Source organism: Tympanuchus pallidicinctus, unplaced genomic scaffold (assembly GCF_026119805.1).
Source record: "Tympanuchus pallidicinctus isolate F22 unplaced genomic scaffold, pur_lepc_1.0 scaffold25, whole genome shotgun sequence".
In the NCBI taxonomy this organism is placed as follows: domain Eukaryota; kingdom Metazoa; phylum Chordata; class Aves; order Galliformes; family Phasianidae; genus Tympanuchus; species Tympanuchus pallidicinctus.
In genome coordinates, this window is record NW_026294742.1 from 3,701,577 (window position 1) to 3,722,361 (window position 20,785).

Here is a 20,785-nt window from a genome sequence, read left to right on the forward strand (position 1 = left end):
CAAGTGAATGTTAATTTCTTTGCTGATACAGAATGCAGCTGATAGAACCTGTGTATAAACTGCGAGCATCCTGCTGGGCAGGTGCTTTCTGTAAGGCAACTTGAGACATGCACAGGTACAGATCTGATGCCTTCAGGTTTTGACAGCTCAGCCATAAGCTTCGTAAAAAGGAGACTTTAGCTCTGGTTCTTGGGATGCTGCTGGTCTCTTGCTATGACCCTCTATCAGCTTTAGGGAGTTTCTCTTTCACTTACAGAATCTTTGAATTCCAAAAGCAGAAAATTTATGTTGTTTTCTTCAGATCCCTGGGCTCTGAGTTTTTTCTTTAATGCCTTCTCTGGATAGAGGGGGAGGATGTTACTTTTCAGAAGAGTCACAAGAGCACTGGAGCTATTTATTCTTGAACTTGGCCTGTAGTTGTGGTTTCTGTTTCCATCAGGTGACTCACAAAGCAACAGGAAAGGTGATGGTGATGAAGGAGCTGATTCGCTGTGATGAGGAAACGCAGAAGACTTTTTTGACAGAGGTAGGAGCAAATTTCCAGAAGTTTCTGAGCCATGAGTGCAGTGACAGTCCTCCATCTTCCCCAGTGAGAGCGTTATCGTGCCAGCAGACTGGCAGGAATCAAAGTGCTAAGGAGGGAGATGTTGCACCAGAGAGAGCCTGACACCAGCTGAATGTTTGCTGCAGCAAAGTGTGACTTGCTTACACTCTGCAGTAGCCATGACTTCAGCTCTCAGTTCATTAATTTTTCAGTGATATAAAACAGAGTCTGATGCAAGCAGCTGTGCAAATACATAAAGGACTTTTCCCTTGAGCCTTTTGCACAAATACAAGTGATGCAGGCCAATATCCATAAGATGTTTAAGACTGCTGCTGTATTTAAGCTATTTTCTTGGCGGCTGCCTAGCATGCTTTTCAGTCTCATTTAGCTTAAAGGCAGGCAGCTCCCTAAAGAGCTGACACCACTATTCTGATCCTGACAGGCAGTACAGAACAGATAGCTGCTCTGCAGAACTTCTGTCTCTGAGAAGTTTGCTGAACCCAAGGGTGCTTTCCTTAAAGACTAAGATCAGGTTAATTGCATGATGTGGAAATGAAGAGGCAAAAGGTAATTGAATGCTTTATGATTAGGGGTTGAGTGCACTCTGGTGCCTGGAGGTAACCTCCAGGATAGGAATGCTGTCCTCTGTTGGACAGGAGCAGTATAAATGTACAGAGAGGATTTACCAGGAGTTGCTTCATGCTTTGAGATGTGTCTCTGTTTCCCAGGTGAAAGTGATGCGCAGCCTGGATCACCCCAATGTGCTGAAGTTCATTGGTGTACTTTACAAGGACAAGAAGCTCAATCTCCTCACTGAGTACATTGAGGGTGGCACCCTGAAGGACTTCCTCCGCAATGCGGTGAGCACATGCTGAGGGGAAGCCTGGTAGGCCTCTACTTATTGTGGCATGAGGTTGACAACACACTGTGGGTGTGCCAGCCTTATGATGCTTGTTGATAGTATTTTCCTGTGGAACTGTGTGGAAAAGCTTTTTCTTAGCTGTGGGTAGATTGGAGCAGGAAGTGCCTTTTTGCTGGAGTTGTATCACTGTTTTCTGACTTCTGTAAGAGTCCCTGTAGAGGAGGAGGAGTTGTCACCAGATGGTTGGTAAGATAGTCCCTGACTGGTGAGGACTTGTCTTTCAGGACCCGTTTCCCTGGCAGCAGAAGGTCAGCTTTGCCAAAGGAATTGCCTCTGGAATGGTGAGTCAAACTGTTCCTGCATCACTGGGCAAAGCTCCTGGGTCAGGGTTAGCAGCTTCAGTAGGATGATGATTGAGGGGTTGTGGATCCTGCCAGACTGCTAGCACATGGTTGTTGATGTTTGTAAATGTGAAGGGATATATTTGCTTGGAAACCCTTAACAGAGTTTTCTTCTGTTCTAGGCTTACCTGCACTCCATGTGCATCATTCACAGAGACCTGAATTCACATAACTGCTTAATCAAGTTGGTGAGCTACGCATCTCTTCCCCATGTCGTCTTCCTTCCCCGATTCTCTCCTCATGATGTTGAGTTCACAGCCCTCACCAGTCAGAGTGGGACTAATTTCAGAGAGGGTTTGGTGCCCTAAACAAGGGACTTTCATCTTCACATAAGATTTTCCAGACTGATCTTGCTTTCACTGTTTCTTCACTGATCTCTTACCCCTTTTCCTAATAGCGTCTCCTATTAACAGTCAGTGTTATAAGAGTCAGTTCATCTCAACTATTAAATACTGACACAGCTGCTTCTGTTCTTTTCGCTGCTGCTGACAGTGAACAGGAATTGCAGTTTCTCTGCTCCTGAAAGGAGCTGGGGGAAGTCAGCAGTTTGTTCTAAATCCTCTGTGCAGGATAAGACAGTGGTGGTGGCTGACTTTGGACTGTCTCGGCTGATTGTGGAGGAAAGAAAAAAGCCCACTCTGGAGAAGCCATCTGCCAAGAAACGAACCCTGCGGAAGAGCGACAGGAAGAAGCGCTACACAGTGGTTGGCAACCCGTACTGGATGGCCCCAGAGATGCTAAATGGTGAGACAGTCATACCAGGCTGCGGGTGAGGAGCCAGCCTGTGTCAAGGATAGGGATGATAGGATTACAGAGAGCTCCCAACCTTAGTAACCATCAAACCTGTGAGAGCCTTTGTTTTCAGACCTGTTAACACACGAGTGTATTTATACATGCAGGTACCCTAGCTGCTCTTCTTTTGCTGTACCTGTCCTGATAAGCCCTCATACTAGCAGAGGGAATGTTTCTGGCAGACACTGGGATTCTTCAGGAGAGTGGCAAAACTAAACTTGTTATGGTACAGTACCTGAAAGAAGACAGAACCTCAGAACAATTTCTGTTACAGTTTCACACTTTGTAACTGTCCCTTGAGACGTGGAGTCACGAAACTCCAGGAGGCTTATGTGTGTGGGTGTGTAGATCCAGGGAGAAGCCATCTGCACACAGGTTTGCTGAACTCTTGGGCTTGGGGTGAGGATAGGAGTTGTCCAAGTGCAGGGAAATCTGTTTTTTGGCTTAAAACCCTCAGTTTTGTACAGAATGAACTGTGTTCATTAGGAGAAAAACTGTCCCTGCAGGAGTTGAGGTAAGGGTGAAATATAATGGATTCAATTTCCTCCTAATAAGCAGGTCTGTCTGACCGGGCTGAGCATTTGGGGTGGCTGTGTTATCAGCATTGCCCAACCTAGCTCACCAGAGAAAAGAGGACTTGGCTCTTCTCCCCTGCTCAACAGTTCTTCACGTTGCTTTCTTGTGTACTCTCCTGTTTTTCTTTAAAGGCCTGCAGGCTGCTGCTTGAAGGCTGTGTCAGACCTGGCATTTGTCAGGAGAATAGCAAGAATGCAGTCTGACGTCACCTCTAGAAAAAAAGCTGTTTACTGGATATTGGCTTGGGAGGGGTGTGTCTGTAAGCAGAGAACGGCCTGCTGGAGCCAGTCCGTGTTCCCAGATTCAGAGCACTGCTAGTGTGTAATTTATTACCTCTGCAGTCGCTGCAGTGGGGACTGGCTGCTGGTGAAGCTGGATGCTGACTTAATGCTATGTAGAGAGGCACTAGAACACTACTCAATGGAAATGGGCAGCTTTCCATAGCTATCTGTAGCATTTCCTTACATCTCTGGTATGTGAAGTTTCCCTGTGTTGTCCTTTTCTTCCCCAGTACAAGACAGAAGCAGAGTTAAAATATGTGATAGTGGTGTATACAAAGATGCAGTTGATACACGTATCTTGGGGCAACTGACCCTGCTCAGATTTAAGCCTTGCTTTGTATCCCATTTGTAGGGCCCTCAAGGGAATAGGATTAGTTAAGCTTTGGAGGCCAAGCCTGAGAGAGATGCTGGCAGTTCCTGGAATAGCTGGGTGAGGAGTTGTCTGTCACAAAGCTGAATGCCATATGTTTCCTGCAGGACAGAGCTATGATGAGACAGTGGACATCTTTTCATTTGGGATAGTTCTTTGTGAGGTAAGTCCAGGACATTACATGGCATCTTCAGTAGACTTTCATTTCCCTGTTGCCATCTCCTTTCATGCATTTTATCAAGCCCTGTCATTGAGTGTATAGCCTTTTTTGATTGCACAGTGAATTAAGCTGGGAGTGCAGGCTTATTCCACATCCATCCTCTTGTCAGGTACTGATCAGTCCTAGTATCCATTTTCTTAGAAGAGATGTTCCCCAGAACTATGATTTTTATTTTTATTTTTGTTGCCAGAATAAAAGAGTGCTCAGCTGCATATCCTCAGTAAATTCAGGACTTCCAGTGTAGAAGGCACTTGATTTCAAAGGAGAAACTGAAACCTCTTTGCAGCTCTGTTAATGAAGCATACACCTTAAGGTCTGCTGGCTTAGCATATCTCTGAGCCATTGCACGATCTTATGCCATAATGGGCTTTCCTGCCTGCAGAGCAGAGAGCACCACTTAAGCTGCAAGGCAATTAAGTTATATTAGTATGTAAGACAGTGAAAATACAGATGAAGGGTGAGGTGTTAGATATACAGGTAATGCAACAGTTACAAGAACACTAGGAGAGACCCAGCACAGTTTCGTCTTCAATGTTAGGATATAAAGAGAGCAAAGAAGGTATCTGTGCATAAATCTTTGTGGCTTCACCAGGAGCTGTGTTTCTATTGAGCCCTCCTCTTGGACAATGTTGTGGTTTTGAGTGATAGATTTAGGAACGTAAAAAATCTGTATGTGGGATTAAAACCGTTGTTTCATCTAGGAAAAAAAATGGGGTGGTAGGATATGAACATTTCAATTGTTACCAAAATAAAAATGCTAAAAAAGAAAAAAAAAAAGTTAAGCACTCAAAAAGCAGATAAGGAAGTAACACTGCCAAAATACATAATAGGCATTTCGCTGTCTCGCTACAGGATGTGGTTGTAGTTGTAGGTTGTAGTGCTGAGTTTATTGGCATAAAAGAGCCTGAGAGTTATAAATAACACCCTTTCTGTGATACCTGATGAAGCTTTAAACCTAATATTCTCCCCATGTGAAAATCTGTATTGACACTGACTTTTTTTTTTGTGCCCAGATCACCCTAAGCTCTCTGCTGTGGGGAGGTTCCCTCTTAGTACACTTTAAGTCCCCTATAGGCACTGGAGGTGGAGCACACCTCAGTGAGACAGTGGGTTTGTGGGGAGCACAAAACTCTGAGTGGTGGGGCAGGACTTATCGCTGTTCCATTCATATGTCTCTCCTGTAACTTTCTGGGTATTGCTTATAGTTGTTCTTTCCACTCCCTACCCTTGGTTGTGGGGTGCTCAATTTGCTACTAACTGAGCAACTTGAAATTTGTGGTGCTGTTGCCATTGCAGCACCATTTTAAGTCAAGCTCCATGAATACGAAGCTTTGCTGGAGGTGTTGTATGATTGCATGGAAGAGGAGGGATGGGATGGTGATGTAGGTTGTATTCATTGCCTGCATTCAGGGGGGCTGCGTCATCCTGACCAGCGCACAGCAGAGGGACACTGTTGAGTTCTCTGGGAGATGTACATTATTCTGCATCTTCCAGCAGAAGAACCTCGGAGATAAAGTGTGTCTGGGCAATTCCTCTGCAACAGTGGCCATATTGCTGAGTCTGATATGTGCAGTGCCTTGCTTATTCCTGCAAATACTGCCATAGGAGAGGAGGAATGGTGTTTCTGTTCTCTCCTTTTCACCCTAAAACTTTGAATGAAGGAGCCCCCTCCCTAATGCTGGGAATTCCCTGCTTGGTAACATCTGGGGACTCTTATTGTACTTCAACACTCCTCTCGTTTTTCCCTAGATCATAGGCCAGGTTTATGCTGACCCAGACTGTCTTCCACGCACACTGGATTTTGGCCTTAATGTTAAGCTGTTCTGGGAAAAATTTGTTCCTGCTGACTGTCCTCCAGCCTTTTTCCCTCTGGCTGCCATTTGCTGTAGACTGGAACCAGAGAGCAGGTAGGTTTGGGGCTGGGAGAACTCTTAGGTGAGCTTGCAGGATGTGTGCATCTACCCTTGGTGGAAGGATTGTTTTGCACATAGAGCAGCAAAGGACTGGATTCCAGCATTCTGTGGGAATGCTCCAAGGCTTCCATGTGAGGAAAGCCTGACAACAGCTCGGAAAGAGAGGCTGCTGAGTATGGTAAAGGTCTCTTAAGCAGCATCTAAGACTAAGCATCTAAGGGTAGAGGAGGACTGATTGCTCAGGATTTCTCTCATGAAAAAAGTAGGGGCAGACCTAGGCAGCAGGTATGAAATTGAAATACTTAATTTTATTTCAGTTTAGATGTGAAGTTCACAGCTTCAGATCAGGGTTCCAAAAGAGCTGGACCTTCCTGGTCATCAGTTGTAAAAACTAATAGCCCAAACAGATGTGATCTTGTCTGTCTCTGAAATGGAATGGGGGAAATCATGTTCCTGTTCACACCTCTGTGCAGGGATGGTAGCCTGGATGGGCAGCTGGCCCAGCCATTTCACATGCTGTTTTGCTTCATGTTCCCCACTCACACTTCCTCATTGTTGTCCCTAGGCCCCCTTTTTCCAAGCTTGAAGATTCCTTCGAAGCTCTCTCCCTCTACTTGGGAGAACTTGCCATCCCCCTCCCATCTGAGCTGGAGGAGCTGGACCACAACGTGAGTGTGCAGTACGGACTGAACCGTGACAAGTTACCTGAAAACACAACCTAGTCAGTTCGTTCTGCTGCCTGCATCACTTCTGCTGGAGTTGAGCAACAGGGAGGGAGATGCACTTCAGCCACTTCAGGGCATTAACAGGGCACCATGCTGTGCATTCGCTGCATTGCCTCTCTCTCCCCACCCAGTGCCCTCCTCTCAGACATCCTGATTCACTGTGGATTTCTGGCATGTTTCAGAAGCAAAAAGGACTGTTTCCTGCCAACTGCACCTATGAAAGCTGCTCAACACTATTTTTCTGGCTTGAGAAATGCTTCTCTGGCCTTTTCAGGCTTCTTTACTGTGGTGCCTTAGAACTTGGCTGCAAGCTGTGAAGCCACTCTGGCCCATCAGCCAGGGAGGTAACTGCTATAGGAAACTCTCCTGGGCAAGGACCACCACTTGTGGAACTGCTTCTCCCACTGACTGCCCTGCTCAGAAAGTTGGGAAAATTGGACATCTGGCAAAAGACCCAAACAGGACTCTGTGTGTGTGTGCGTGTATATGTTTGTGCCTGTGTTTTCCAGAACAGCCCACTGACATTTGACATTGAGGATGGGAGTGTAAACAAGCCTAGGAACTGGGCAGCTCTCACAGGGAAGCATGTATGTGTTTTTGAGGTTTTTTTTTTGTGGGTTTTTTCTTCCTCCGCCTTTGAATACCTCTGAAAGCCCACCTAGAAACACTAAGACTGAGCTCTACCTGCCCCACTGGATGGGCAGCCAGAAAATGAGCTTGTTAAGCATTTTCAGACTCTGACCCTGTACAGTAAGTCTGCCTGCCCAAGGACCTTACCCCAGGTGAGAGCATTTGAACCCGAATGTGTAGAACTACACTAGACAATGGCTGTGAGCATCCTTGGAAAGGCAAAGCTGCTGGAACTTCTCAGCCTGTGGAAATGAGGTGACAGGATGGCAGAAGGTGCTCTTCGGAAAGGTAAAGGTCTGAAGTGGCTCACACTTTGTGCATAGATGATGATAAAGTGAGACGTGGCCAAGGCTACTTAAAGGATGAACTTGTAAGTAAACAGAAGAGTGATGGAGACTGCCCCATCTCACTAGGAGTAGCAGCTGGAAAACTAATCATTCAGTTGCCATTACCTTATCCTTCCCTGCAAGTTGCTCCCTTTGAAGGTTCTTGCAACTGCTGCTGCTGCAGCACCTAGGCTGATTGTCCAAGCAGAAACTTTCCTTGGGGTCATTCCCTGCTTTGGGGAGAAAAAAGAGCTTGGAGTCATTGAGAGGTGAAGTACTTCTTCCTTCAGATGGAGAAGGAAGAAAGCTACTGCTTCAGTGGTGGCCTAATGTGGTTGTCAGAACCAAACAAAAGGTTTGCTCAGAAGTTCTACAAACCTCTTGGTGTAACTTGATTTTTTTTAGTGTGTTCCTTTCTCCCTGCACCTCCCCAACCCTTCAGTACTGAACTGTGGGATGTGAGTGTGAAGTCTTTTCCGTTAGCTTCATTTCACCCCACCCCCCTCATGCTTACCCATGAGTTCAAAATATTCTGTACAATTCCATGGGACCAGTCAGCACCTTACACAAGGTGTGTGTGTTGGGGTTGTTTGTAGTCCATGTAGTGGTGTTTTAGAAACACGCAGGGCTCCTTGCACTTTGAGTCAGTGGAAGAGCCTCTCTGAACTGAGTCCAGTGGATTCAGGATTGTTAATAGGATTTGTCCTTTCCTCGCCCTCCCCCAAGGCTGGATTTGAGGGGACCTCGAAGGGAAGAGTCCTAGGTAATGTGTGGGTGAGATTTATGAACTGTGATTTGCACAGCTCCACATTCTAACTAAATTAAAAAAAAAACAAAGCAGTACATGTATGCTGTGGAAACAAGATTGTGTTGTCTGTGTAAAAATGTAATAAAGCAGGAAACTGCATCTTGAGTTTCTCTTGTCACAGAAAGGCAAAAACAAAACGACACCGGTCAGATATTGAAAGAACTCCTTGAGCCAAGGGTTCTGCCACACACGGGACTACTGAGATGCTGTGCAAGTGCTCAATGACAACATTCACCTGGAGTGATGCAAAGGGAAGATGCTGTCTAGCTGTTCTGTATAAGACTTGACAAGAGCCAGCAGAACATGGAGTGTCTCCACTTTCCTGAATCAGGGGTAAAAATACAGCCCATTCTTAGAAACATCATATTCTGAAATACACAGTTCAAGAGGCATTTGTTTATGCCAGCTATGAAGTGCCAGCTTATGAAGAAAAAATGCCAGCTATGTCAGTGCCTCCTGTAACCTGCCATGCTGTCTCCTTGCTTTCCAATGCAAGGCCCCGAGGGACAGAGCTGTTGCTGAGCAGCCTCAAAACAGAACTGACCTGCGTCACTGCAGGAAGGGGCTGTAAGGGAGAGCAATCTTCCCATGAGCCAGCCTACTCTGTCAGTCCAGTTCACACACCCACAGCTGCTTTTTAGGAACACTGCCCAGTCATGGGCTAGCTGCTGGCAGCACCGAGACATGTCCTGTGTCCCTTGTCTGTGCTGGGGAGTAGAGGCACTGCTTGTAGGGATTTACCTTTGGGCCTGACAAACTGTAATAGCATCATCCCCTCTCCTCAGTTGGAAGTCTGCAACAAACAAAAGGATGCTGCTCTGGCAAGCAAGAATATAGAGATGAGCCACAGTCCACACAGGTTTACAGAGCATTTTTCATTGAAGCTTTAATACAAGGTAGCACAATCTGCACCTTCTCATAATGAGGTATTTAAAACATTTTACAAAGAAATGGTATTCAAAGGCATTTAAAAATAAAACATTTCCCTTTTTTGAATCAAACATTAACACTAAAACCCCTGCTGCCAAGTGCTATTCCCTGTTAGGCCCTCAGCTATAAAGCAGATGGCTAGAAAACTTACTTGAATGGCTTGATTCCCCTGAGGTGGGGATAGATGTTTCCCTGAACTGGCCTTGCCTCGGTGCCATCTGGGAGACACTGCAGCAGCTGTCCTTTCCAAAGTCCCTGGAATGCTGATAAAAGTTGTTATAAAAATCTCTCTAATAGGGCCAGGTTTGGTAAGTGAGCAGTCTTGCAGCACAAGCTGAGCGTGTGCAAAGAGGGCTGAGCCAGAAGCCATGCTGTGAATTTGGGATCTTACAAGAGCAGCAACTCTGTCCTGCCTCAGAGCAAGGGCAGCTGCACTGGGATCCACAGCTGGCTTGACCATGCCCTCCAGAGCTGGCACTGTAGAAAGTTATCTGTCCTCAGTGCTCAACCTGCTGTAGGTGATCGAAGGGCAGGGTTTTTTTCTACACTCCAGAACAATCTGCTGCTAGCCTTCTGGTCTGCTGATCTGTGTAAGTGAGCAGGAGGCAGACACCTGGACACCTACAACTGTGGCTGTGCATGTAGCACCACAGGGGAATGGAGATGCGCCCTCAGCCCTGGAAGACCTGGATTCGTCAAGACCTTGAGAAGAGCTTTTCCAAATTTACACTGGGGCTAAACATACCGTTATTGGTCAAAGCCATCCTTCAAATACATTCTTTCTTGGGGGGGAAAAAAAACACCACCTGTTCTAGTAGCAGGATTCTGGATAGGATTCTCCAGCTCTCAGCCATTAAAGCAAAAAAGACAGGAACTATAATCAGTGTAATTATCTAGGTCTGACATGAAGCTCCCCTCAGTCCCTGCAGTACTGCTCCCTCCTGGGCTTCCAGGCTGAAACATAAGTAACAGTGCACACCATTAAATAGGAAAGGAACAGAAAAACAGGAAGCCAAGACCACACTCACAACTATTGATTCTGTGGCCAGGTGTGAACCTGGCCCGTCTTCCCCTCCAGCTCCTTGGCACTCCATGGAGATAGGTGGGAGGAAGCAGCAAGATCCACCACACCAGTCCCCAGCTGGTCACGCACTGAATGTTGCCCTCAAACAGTGATGAATAGCCCATTGCTCTGTCCCTCTGCATCACCTTCATCTGGCTTTCATCAAAAAGAAAACAAAATAGAAATGAACACACGCAACCCCCACGCTCACAGTGGGAAGCTGGAAGCTTCACTCAGCCTGGACGTCTCCTGCCCCAGCTGCTCAGGCACCAGGAGTACCTGCCTGCCCCATGAGCGGGCCACTGCCATCATGTGTGTCCTCCACAGGTGTCTGGTTAGTGTGAACCACAATCGTGTTCTCATCTACAAGCTCACAGGCGGGATTGGTGAACGCTGAGAGTGGCAGTGTGATGCGCTGCATTTCACGCTCATAAACTTTCTGCTCGTGTTTTTCCTTCAGGTCTTTTCCCCTAGATAAGAAAAAATAAATACATACACACATGGTTTGAGAGCCATTGCTTGAAGACAGAGTCAGTAAAGGTGATATGGCAGAAAAGAAAACGCAAGACTCAGTTCTTTGTTTCACAAAAGGATGTTCCAGCCACATACAAAGTGCCCAGAAACATACCCTACCACTGGCAGAGGACCATGAGAACCTTTACAAATATGCAGCTAAGTGAAGTCTGTCCCTTCCCCATATTGTCTTATTTACTGACAGTACTTCATCTAAATGATGACTGGAAAGCCAAACTTCTACTAACCATGGAGCTGACAAATGTTTCTTAATATCTTACAGTCCCACAGCGTGGTCTGGTGCTGGACCAAGGGAGCAGTGAGGCAGCAGAGCCCACTGCTGCACAAAAGAGCTAGCTTCATCTGACAGAAACAACTACTGAAGCTGGTGATAGATTCTGCTTTTGTTGCAACAAACAAACTCATGTAGCAAGTGATGCCATTACTGAATTTATTCAAGCCCGTTTCAGAGCTGGCTGTGCCTGCTGCAGCTGCAGCTAACAGCTTAATACCACAAGTGGCTTCTCAAGCCTACTTAACTTTTCAGCCTGTTGCTAAGCGAGGCAACACCTCTGTAATTTGTACTGAGGAAGATCCGCGTGGCTTTACAAATGGATGGCATTAATAGCATGTTGTCTCCAGAAAAGCTACATATACCAAAAGCTATAGAACACAGAGGTTTCTCACCACACCCACCCAAACCTGCTAGCTTGCACATGTAATTTTGAGAGCAAGGCATCCAGGAAGAGAGGAAAAGCAATCCTGTGCCTGCAGCCCTGCAGTGCATATTCTGGATCTGGAAAAGCAAAGCTGCATTAGGACAAAGTTCAGTATTGCTCCTTCCTGCCAAAGAAAGGAGTGAAGTGGGGCAGGCACCACTCAACACCTCCCGAGGCTTGTGATCCCCAACAGGCAGAGCTGCTGGGGTTTCCAGTCGGCACATAAGTGTTTTGGCAGCTTTTCAAAGCTGCCTACAAGTGTGCAGCAGCGGCTGCCAATCCTGCCAGCACACGAGACAGCGTTCTCTGAAGTGACAACTCAAATCAGATTCTTCAACAAGCAGCGCTCTGTGTTTTGCCCCTTATGTAACACTCCTCCCTCTGTTTTTTTTCCTTCTGTCGGCATTTATTATAAACACTTACATAAGGACGTGTCCTAGCTTGGGAAAGGGCTCCTTCTGCTTGGCTGTGTCAGGCTGCTGTCAAACAGCCAAAACAGAACAAACCTTCCCAGAGGAGACAGCCCGGGCTTTCACTTGCTGCAGCTATACTGGTACTTGCTAATCCTGCCCTGCCTGTTACAACTACAGCTTCCTATTACCACAAACCCTTCTGATGCTCAGATGCTGCTGAGCTACAGAAAGGTTTCTGTGCAGCGCAGTGAAGTGGCCAAACAGGTCATAACTTACACATGAATCAAAACTGACCATAAAGCAGACAGGAGCTTTAGAAAATGGAACTTTTCCAAAGACTGTTACCCGATATGCAGCTTCACAGAATACAACACGTGTGGCAAAGGATTCACCAGTTATTTTTCTCCTAAAGTTACCTAAACTAGGGAAAGCAGGTGAAGAGGTGCCTGCTGAAAGGATTGCTCTTCTGACTGCAAAGTAAACTTCCTGTGAGGGCACCTGGAGTCTGCTCTCTACAGCTACCACCTAGAAATCAGCTCCTCTAGAAGCACCTGAGAAAGCCACATCAAATCACACGCATCCACATCTCAAACCAAACAAACAAAAAGAGGGCTGTTAGAAACTTTAAATGTGACAGGATACCATACAGATGTATGAAATAGAGAAGAGTGGGATTAATTCTTAAATTACTCTTTTCTTGTTGTGACAAGATAAGCTCTTGTACAGTTTGTGATGTTTGAAGACTTACGCATCTGTTTGTCTTTTCATTAGCATCTGGTTGGGTTTGCAGACATTCAGATATTCCTGATTTGTATAATCAGGATTTTATGCCTAAAAGAGCTTTAGGACAAAGGAGAGTAGCCACTGACCTCTTATAGATGTATCCCACGACAATGCCAGCCCCAATGGCAATGATTATCACCATCATGATCAGCCCCAGCACATACCCTGTGAAGAGGGAAAGGAAAGAGGCAGCATTGGAAGCATTAGATCCAGTTACAGCAGCACTTTCTGAGCCTCGAAACAAGTCCATCCTGACAGAACTACAGGAATGGATCCAGCTCACAACCCTGTGTTTTTACCTAGCGTCCCTAAGTCCTTCTTTTCTCTGGAGTTCATCTGCACTCTCTGACTTATCCCAATGACGGGCTGCACAGCGGCTGCCTCACTCCGGGAGGGCAAGGTATCAGCTGGTTCAAACACCTGGTTGACCTCCTGAGAAATATTAACTTCTGCTGTAGGGACTGGGGCTGTGGTAGCAGTAGCATCTGTTGGGAGGAAAAAAGAGACGTACAAAATACGGAGCAATGATGAGTACTTCCAAATAACACACACCATGTGAGTGGGACAGATCTAGACTGCTATCACCAAACCGTCTTCAAAACCCACTGACAAACACTTATTCCCATGAATAACAAGTTACTATTTACAGTAACTTAAGCAGTTACTGCCAGAAATGCTACCAAGAGAAATGCACTCTCCCTGTTTTCCTCTGACATGAATCCTGTAAGTGTAAGGCATCACCTCAGATGAGGCAGAAGACTGAACAGAATGAAACCCAGGTTCAGAGCAAGAGTCCAGGGGATGCACAATGACTTCATTTAGTCTACAGATCGATATACAGGCTGCAGCTTCAATCATGCTGAACAGACATGAAAAAAGATTATGAGAATCTCCATCTGAAATCTCCCAGGAGTCTATTTATCTCTCTTCTGCCTCAATCTTCCTGACACAGGAAGGTTTGACGGAAGGAGACTCCAGATGGTGTGAAACAACCTAGGACATTTTTACCCAGCCCTCTTTGCAGCCCCGCAGCAAACTCCTTTAGCATGATGGACAGGCTAAGTCAGAGCAACGCTTCGGGCAGCAGAGGCATTGATTTATCTAAGTACAGCATGGCCTTCCTCAGCCAGAGCCCACAGAAAGATGCGTGAGGATGGATGCTCACAGCAGACTCTTTCTCAGCACTGCAGATTTTTATCAACCACATTAATGAGATTTTCAAGAAATCTCTTTCTTTCATATCACGTTAAAAGCTATTGTAGTAGAATGTATATATCTGTTGCCTCTCTTGAATAACAACAAAAAAAACCTGCTTTTTGGAAATGCCATGCACAGTTTGCATGCACACCTGAAAACTCCCTCCATCTCTCAGCAGGTCCTAGATCTCACCCCACAGCTGTCATTAACCCCATCTGGATTTGCTATCTGCAGCCATTTTGAGTCCTCAGTGGAATGTGAAATGGAAGTACAGATGAGGAATTAGAAACAGGAAATCAGGGTGCCTGCACTGCACAGTTATGTTACTTAAGGTCAGGCCAGAGAAGCTGAACTAAGGGGAGCAGCAGGACAACTATAATAAAACGGTGCCTGCTCTGAGACAAGAATGGCCAAACCCCCTACACATACAGATGGTGTACTGGATGGAAGGTCAGTTAACTCCCCAGATCCCAAAGCTGCAAGACTGTTCTTGGCAGCAGAACATTTGTTTTGCTTTACCTTTAGGGAAAAGCAGGCAACAGACAAGCAGAGCGAAGGAAAGCAGAGGGAGTACGTGTGAGGGAAAGCTGTTTACATGCAAGGCCAGTGATCCCGAGGGACAGTGCAGTGTGTACATCTGGAAAGGCTCAGAGATCTGCAAATAGTCCAAAAAACAAGTGCCTGCTTTGGTCTCAGCCAATCCTGACATCTCCTCTCCCAAAAGCCGGCTCTGAGCTACAGCTCTCCTCCTGGCAGGCTCCCTCACAGCCTGACATATCTTTCTGACACCCTGCCTGATGTTTTGTTTTTTACTGTCCTCTGTTCACATCTTGTTTTTATCGAGTTTTTCCAACCCTACCTGTATCCAAACTCACCCTGGCATTCCTTTAGCATCATTCCGACAGCAGTAACGTGTCCTACATTAAGGTCCTATCCACTTTCCGGCGGTTTCTAGATGTGCAGACCACTGCCTTTTATAACACGGCTCAACAGCCGTGCAAACAGACCAGCAAAACGGGTGGAGGCCTTTTCTGCTGCCAAGACTAAACCTCCAAGCGCAGGCTGGAGGGGAGCCCCGGGTAAGGGGCAGTGGAGATCGCACGGGGACCCCTTCCCGGTGACCAGCCCCCAGACCGGGCAGGGAAGGACAAAGCCGGGGAGGGCGGCAGCGGGGTCCCGGTTGGGGCCGCTCCTACCTGGGCAGGGAGGGATCTCGCAGGTTCTGCGCTCGGGAATCCCGGCGGCGCCTCGGACGTAGCACCAGGGCGCGGCGTCGCCATTCGGGTTCCGGCAGCTGTCGTGATCCTCGGCTACTGCGGGAGGGCACGAGGCGGTCAGCGCGGAGCTCCCCGCTTTCCGAGCCCCGCCGCCCCGGCCCGCCACCGCCCGCACCCACCTGCCGGGAGCGCGGCGCCGATCTCGCTTCGCACCGCCAGCCAGTTGAGGCACGGGGCGCCGCCGGAGGCCACCCGCCGGTTCCCGCGGTAGGACGCGCCGTCGCCGCGGAGGCACTCTGCAGAAACACGAGGCCGGGCCATGCGGGGAGGTCCCCCTCGCCGGAGGTTCCCCCCCCAGGGCCGGCCTTTGTCCCCCGCGACAAAGCCGGGCCCCCTCGGGCGGGCCGACACTCACCCTCGGCGCCGCGGGCGGCCGCCAGCAGCAGCGAGACCAGCAGCACCGCGCCCGCCGCTCGCAGCGGGCCCCCGCGCAGCATCCTCGGCGCGGAGGGCGAGGAGCCGCAGGCTCGGCCCCGCCGCTCGGTTGCGCCGCGCTCAGCGCCGCGCCGAGACCTGCCCCGGCGCTCCCCTCCCCGGTAAACAACCGCCGGGCTGCGCTCCCCCCTCCCCGCCTCGCGGCCGCCGCCGGGTCCTAACGCTAACGCTGCCGCCGCCGCCGCCCGCCCCCGGGCGGGTCCCGGCCCCGCGGGGAGCCCCGGGAGGGGAAGGGGTCGAGAGCCGCGGGGCAGCGCCGGGGTGGCCGGAGGGCGCTTGCGGGGAAACGGCCCCGAACCCCGCGCCCCAAAACGTGAAAAACGGCGGGGCCGGGAGAGGGGGCTGCCAGCGCGGAGCCGTGCCTGCACCCCGGGTCGGGGCCGGGATGTTGTTCATCTTCCAGCCTCCCCTCCAGAGCTTAGAACTGAATTCTCCTCCCCCGATTCCGCGTTTAGGTTCCCTCAGCTTTAGAGACTGCGCCCGGGGGCGCGCGCGATCGCATTGCTTTTCGGTGACTCCACACGCTCGAACGGCTGTGTCTGTTACAGAAAAACAAGGTAAACAGCCTCGAATGCTTTAAATGAAGGGTACTGCAGTCTTTCAGCCACAGCGAAAAAGCCTTTCTACAGACATCTGAAACGGGCACGTAGGTTACAAGGGGTACTTTTTCACCAAACAGGCAGCCTTTACCTTCTGCGGTGCCGGTGGCTGTATGTCACCAACAAGGCTTCCACGTGACAGAGGGAAAAACAACCTCTGAATGCCTGGACCTGTCGGTGCGGGGCTCTCAGAGGGGGCCGGGGCCAAGCGGTGGGTGTGCAGCCAAGGCACAGGCTGGCAGCACCAGGTGCTGCTATTTGTGGCTTTTCCACCGAGTTCCTCCTGACCTCGGCCAATCTGCCCACTTTCAGTTCTGTGCTCTTTCCCCTTTTTTTTCCCTTCTAAATGAGCGATAGTCACACTTTCCTCCCCTGAAATAGACATAGAAGGTCTCTTCTATTAAAGTGCTTTGAAATCACATGCAATCAGTGCCGGGAAGCTGCGTGCTGTACTGTGTTTGATGAATCGCTGTCAGCAGCAGTCCTTCCCTTCCCAGATGTTTCCATCCTGGCAGTGCTCTCTGTCAGGCTGCTACAGGTGTCACGAGCAGGCACAGAGCACCGATCCAAGCCAGCTTTTACCCTTTTCCTACCAGATCATGCACACGTTTGTGCTTTACAGCCAGGCTGCCCACAGTGCAGCCACAAAAACAACAACAGATGTACCAGCATGGCAGAGAGGTAATGATGGAAACAGAGCATTCAGCAAAACTATCACTGAGCATGAAACTGTAACCTTAGTGCTTATGTGATTCATACTTAACAATACGATTTAACAGGACAGTACTTCTAGTTTAATAATGAATTTAAACAAACAAAACCTGCAGCCAGACTTGCTAGGTTGGAAAAATCCTTTGTGTGTCAGCACTGACCAACATCCCAGCTATGATGTCTGCTTTGTGTGCTTTGTGCTATTCAGCTCATTGTGTGCACACTCAGTTATTGCATTCCTGATGCTCTCCAGTTTTGCCCACTGTGAAGGCACTGCTGAATGGAGCAAGCAAGAATTCTACATGAGGGCTACTGAACCAGACCTTCTGTTAGTAATAGCTCTTGCTAAGAGATTTTATGGGACAAATTCCATTCAGTCAGAAGCTGCAGGACCACACATGCATCCAGAGGCACAGTCTGCCCAGAATTGTTTGCAGTGGGCTGCCAACCTGATTTCTTTTAGTTCATTTTGTGAGACTAACTTGGCTTCTGTGCCATGTTGCACAGAAAGCGCCTCCCCCTGTACATCCCGATCCAAGAACTGCAGGCTGGGCAGTAATCTCTGTGGAAACAAACCTCAGACCTCTCTCTGCTGTTATGTAACAAGATAAATCTGCAGTTCTTATTACACCCAGCCAAGCTGCAGCAAACAGTCGGAGTTTCTAGTCCACAGAAGAACAATAGGGAATCTGGGAGAAATGCAAAACCCATCACATTAACGGTAAAGATCAAAGTCTTTTCCACAGCTGACTTCTAAGCTTTTTTTCTCTTTTATCTCCAGCTTTCGGCAGGATGAGGAAAGATTTATGCCTGGCAGTTTCACACGGTTAAGTTTAATAGGATGCCAGTAGCAGCTGTCAAAGGCAGAGTCAATTGTTCTTCCCCAGCTTTGGGAATGGGCTTGCTCTTCTTGCCACACTCTGAAGAGATTAAACCTGACATGACTTCCTAGGACTTGATTTCCAAGGACCTGCCCAAACTATCACTAAGCAAATAGCTCTGTAGCTATATCCTCCCACTGCACGCATGTACAAGTCAGTACGTACATACACATACATGCACCACGGGGCACACACACATCCACAAACACCTCACAGAAGAAAATATATGTTCTTTCTAGGAACAGGGAAGGTCAGGCACCCTCCCTGAACTCCGTGTGAACCATTTCCAACCCTGAGCTTGTACCTTCTCTGCTGTTTGCCTGATGCAGCTTTCGGAATGAACAATGTCAGCTTTCTCTGTCCTGCCTCTCAACTGGGCTCTTTTTTTTTTATTTTATATTTTCCACCTGCGGAAAAAATTGAAAATGCATGGAAGACTTTCTTTGAGAAGAAAAATGCAGAGAAAATAACATGTAGCACAGCATGCTACAGAGGGAGGCAAAAGTTCATAAAGTTTCCCACTGAAGTACTAATATGCTTTATCACTTTATCTTACTAAATAAGGGGAATAAGCAAAATGACCTTTATAATCTATTATTTTCTAGACAAATGGATTGCTTAAAAGAGAACATTGACCACTGCCTTTCTTTTAACAAGACACATGGCACATTCCTATCAATACCTATTGCTTCCTTTTGGAATAATTATATATATGTTTTCCTCAAAACTGTTTTCTTTTCTTTTTTTTTTTTTGTAAAGCCTTCTTCATTCTAATTCATCACTTCTCCCATTTTTCTGCTTACTTCATTAATTGTGATCGTTAAAATAGTAAACTTAGGCCTCCTCTACCATGAGAAGAGTATTAGAGCAAATTGTGCTTCAAGCTTAAAATTGTAACTATCAAATGCCACCAAATACTATTAAATACTTATATTTCCAACAAAAGTGCTGTGTTTTTTTTAACTCTTCTGTTGCTTCTGGATCATAAAAAGAGCTCTGGGCCTCACCTGTGAAAAGCCTTCTGTAAGCAATGACGTAGGGGTCAGAAACAGATACGTTTTATTCCTAGCCTAGAAACAATCTGCGTAGAAAAAAACACTGGGGTTGGAACAAATGGATTGGATGTTGAGTTTATGAAATCATCAGCTGAGTATAACTAAAAATCAAGACAGAAACAGACGCTACAAAGGAGTCAGTGTGGAGCAATAGAAATATCTGATTGCACTGTTGCATCCCCCTGCTGACACGTTCAAGGAGAGGCTTCCCCTCCCCCTTCCATTTGACAGCATGAGCTATTGCTAAGTAAATGCCAGCCACAGCCTCCAAGGACTAACAAGGAAGTCTGCAGAAGCAAAACAACCATATGTGATATTTGAACTGGTTCAGACTGGTTCAGGGTTTGCTCTACTTACTCAAAGTGCCTTCTCAGATGAGCCTTCTGTGTGGGCTGTAATAAAAGGAAAGAGGCCTCAGGAGGGCAATCTGGGACCTATTGTTTACTGGGGGAGCAGAGCAGCTATGCTTCTCTTGCGCTGAGATTAGCAGTAAATACTCCCAGTAATCACTGACTTCAGAAATTTCACACACTGAGTCCTCTCTAGTAGCAACACCCCTTTGTCTTTCTTGTGACAAACTGCACAGGGCCCTGTCACAATTCCCTCAGTGGTTCTGTCAGACCCAGCTGCACACAGATGTGTGTTCACAGTGGTCCATTGGGAATGTTGTAAAGGTCTTAGCTTGGATTCATGGCTCCTAGGTCTCTCCCCTAGCGCATTCTGAAATCACTGTATGGATCACAGATAGCATTTTCCCAATGAATGTATCTCAGCAAAATACCTTAAAACTGGACAGATACTGCTAGGGGTGTAGAGCAGCTGAAGAGGCTTCAGATCCCACTTACACTATTGTTCCGTTTCCTACAAATGCAGGCTGCTGTTGACAGAAAACAGAGCATGTATGTTTAAGGGTAGATGAATGGAATTGGAGAATACACAGGCCTATGAGTGAAGAACAGAGGCTTTACTCTAAATTCTTATACAGATTTGTTGTTTGACCTTAGGCAAGCTTCTGCCAGTTTGCCATATTAATAACCACTTAAGTCACAGAAGGCAGTTATACTTGTGTAGTGCTGACTTAGATTAAGAGCACAAATAAACATGAATGTAGAAAGAAACATGAGAATGTGCTGTGTATTTTTTCTTAAGGTATTAAAGTGCCTTTGCAGCTTTTCTGTTTCTTAATTCTGTGATGTGCACAGCAGTAACTAGCAAAGCTAAGCAGTCAGCTAAACCCACCTTCTTCTTGGTTAGAAAATATTGATGTAAGAATAACAGGTTATCTACAGGTGAGATGCATGAAAAAGGCAGAATGAGATGTACGGAGATTTTAGTCAAATGGAATAAAGATTTTTGTTTAGGTTACAGTCATTAAACTTCCAGTGAATTGGACAGAACTGTTTCAGTGCCCCTCACTCACCATGGGAACAGATTTCATAGTCAAGCACAAGTGACTGTCCAAAACTGCTGTTTAAACTTCAGTAATCGAATATTATCAAATTCAGAGTTAGCTTTCACTGTGAAAAGAACGAGGGTGTAGAGTTGCATTTAAACATACAAGAATTCCAGTTCCTTTGGAAAACACACCACGGTTAAAATGCACAACCACTCACTACAGGCAAGCAACTCCCATATCCCTGCCAACATAAAGGCAGGGAGGTTATAAACTCGTACACATAAAATGAAAACAAAAATGTTTTCCTTATCTAGCTAGGGTTTTAGGACTGTGATCAGAGTAGTCTTTGTAATTCAACCTAGGAG

General features: G+C 47.1%; 2 protein-coding genes across 5 annotated transcripts in view; one reads left to right on the forward strand and one right to left on the reverse strand.

Moving 5' to 3' along the window:
* Positions 1 to 8,547, forward strand: part of LIMK2 (LIM domain kinase 2) — a 30,588-nt gene extending 22,041 nt beyond the window's left edge. For 3 of the 4 annotated variants that reach the window (XM_052689540.1, XM_052689542.1, XM_052689541.1), the window contains 8 exons: positions 440 to 526; positions 1,273 to 1,404; positions 1,691 to 1,747; positions 1,930 to 1,995; positions 2,377 to 2,551; positions 3,934 to 3,989; positions 5,796 to 5,953; positions 6,525 to 8,547. In XM_052689540.1, the coding sequence (XP_052545500.1) occupies positions 440 to 526; positions 1,273 to 1,404; positions 1,691 to 1,747; positions 1,930 to 1,995; positions 2,377 to 2,551; positions 3,934 to 3,989; positions 5,796 to 5,953; positions 6,525 to 6,681 (888 nt within the window). In that variant the 3' untranslated portion in view covers positions 6,682 to 8,547. Of the gene's footprint in view, positions 1 to 439; positions 527 to 1,272; positions 1,405 to 1,690; positions 1,748 to 1,929; positions 1,996 to 2,376; positions 2,552 to 3,808; positions 3,990 to 5,795; positions 5,954 to 6,524 lie in introns of those variants that run through there. The other variant, XM_052689544.1, reaches the window with a different exon arrangement.
* A 761-nt stretch (positions 8,548 to 9,308) lies between these two features.
* On the reverse strand, positions 9,309 to 15,827 carry PIK3IP1 (phosphoinositide-3-kinase interacting protein 1). Its single transcript, XM_052689545.1, has 6 exons — positions 15,699 to 15,827; positions 15,463 to 15,579; positions 15,263 to 15,379; positions 13,169 to 13,354; positions 12,956 to 13,034; positions 9,309 to 10,911 (listed from the first exon to the last, which is right to left on the reverse strand). Exons 1-6 carry the CDS (start codon positions 15,778 to 15,780, stop codon positions 10,704 to 10,706), a joined length of 789 nt encoding a protein of 262 aa, XP_052545505.1. The 5' UTR covers positions 15,781 to 15,827; the 3' UTR covers positions 9,309 to 10,703.
* Positions 15,828 to 20,785: the final 4,958 nt, after the last annotated feature.

Coding starts and splice junctions, on each gene's coding strand:
- PIK3IP1 (XM_052689545.1), bottom strand. CDS start 15,780: ATGCTGCGCGGGGGCCCGCTGCGAGCGGCGGGCGCGGTGCTGCTGGTC. Junction 15,580..15,698: donor GGCCGCCCGCGGCGCCGAGG/GTGAGTGTCGGC, acceptor GTGTTTCTGCAG/AGTGCCTCCGCGGCGACGGC. Junction 13,035..13,168: donor GAAGGACTTAGGGACGCTAG/GTAAAAACACAG, acceptor CCCTCTTCACAG/GGTATGTGCTGGGGCTGATC.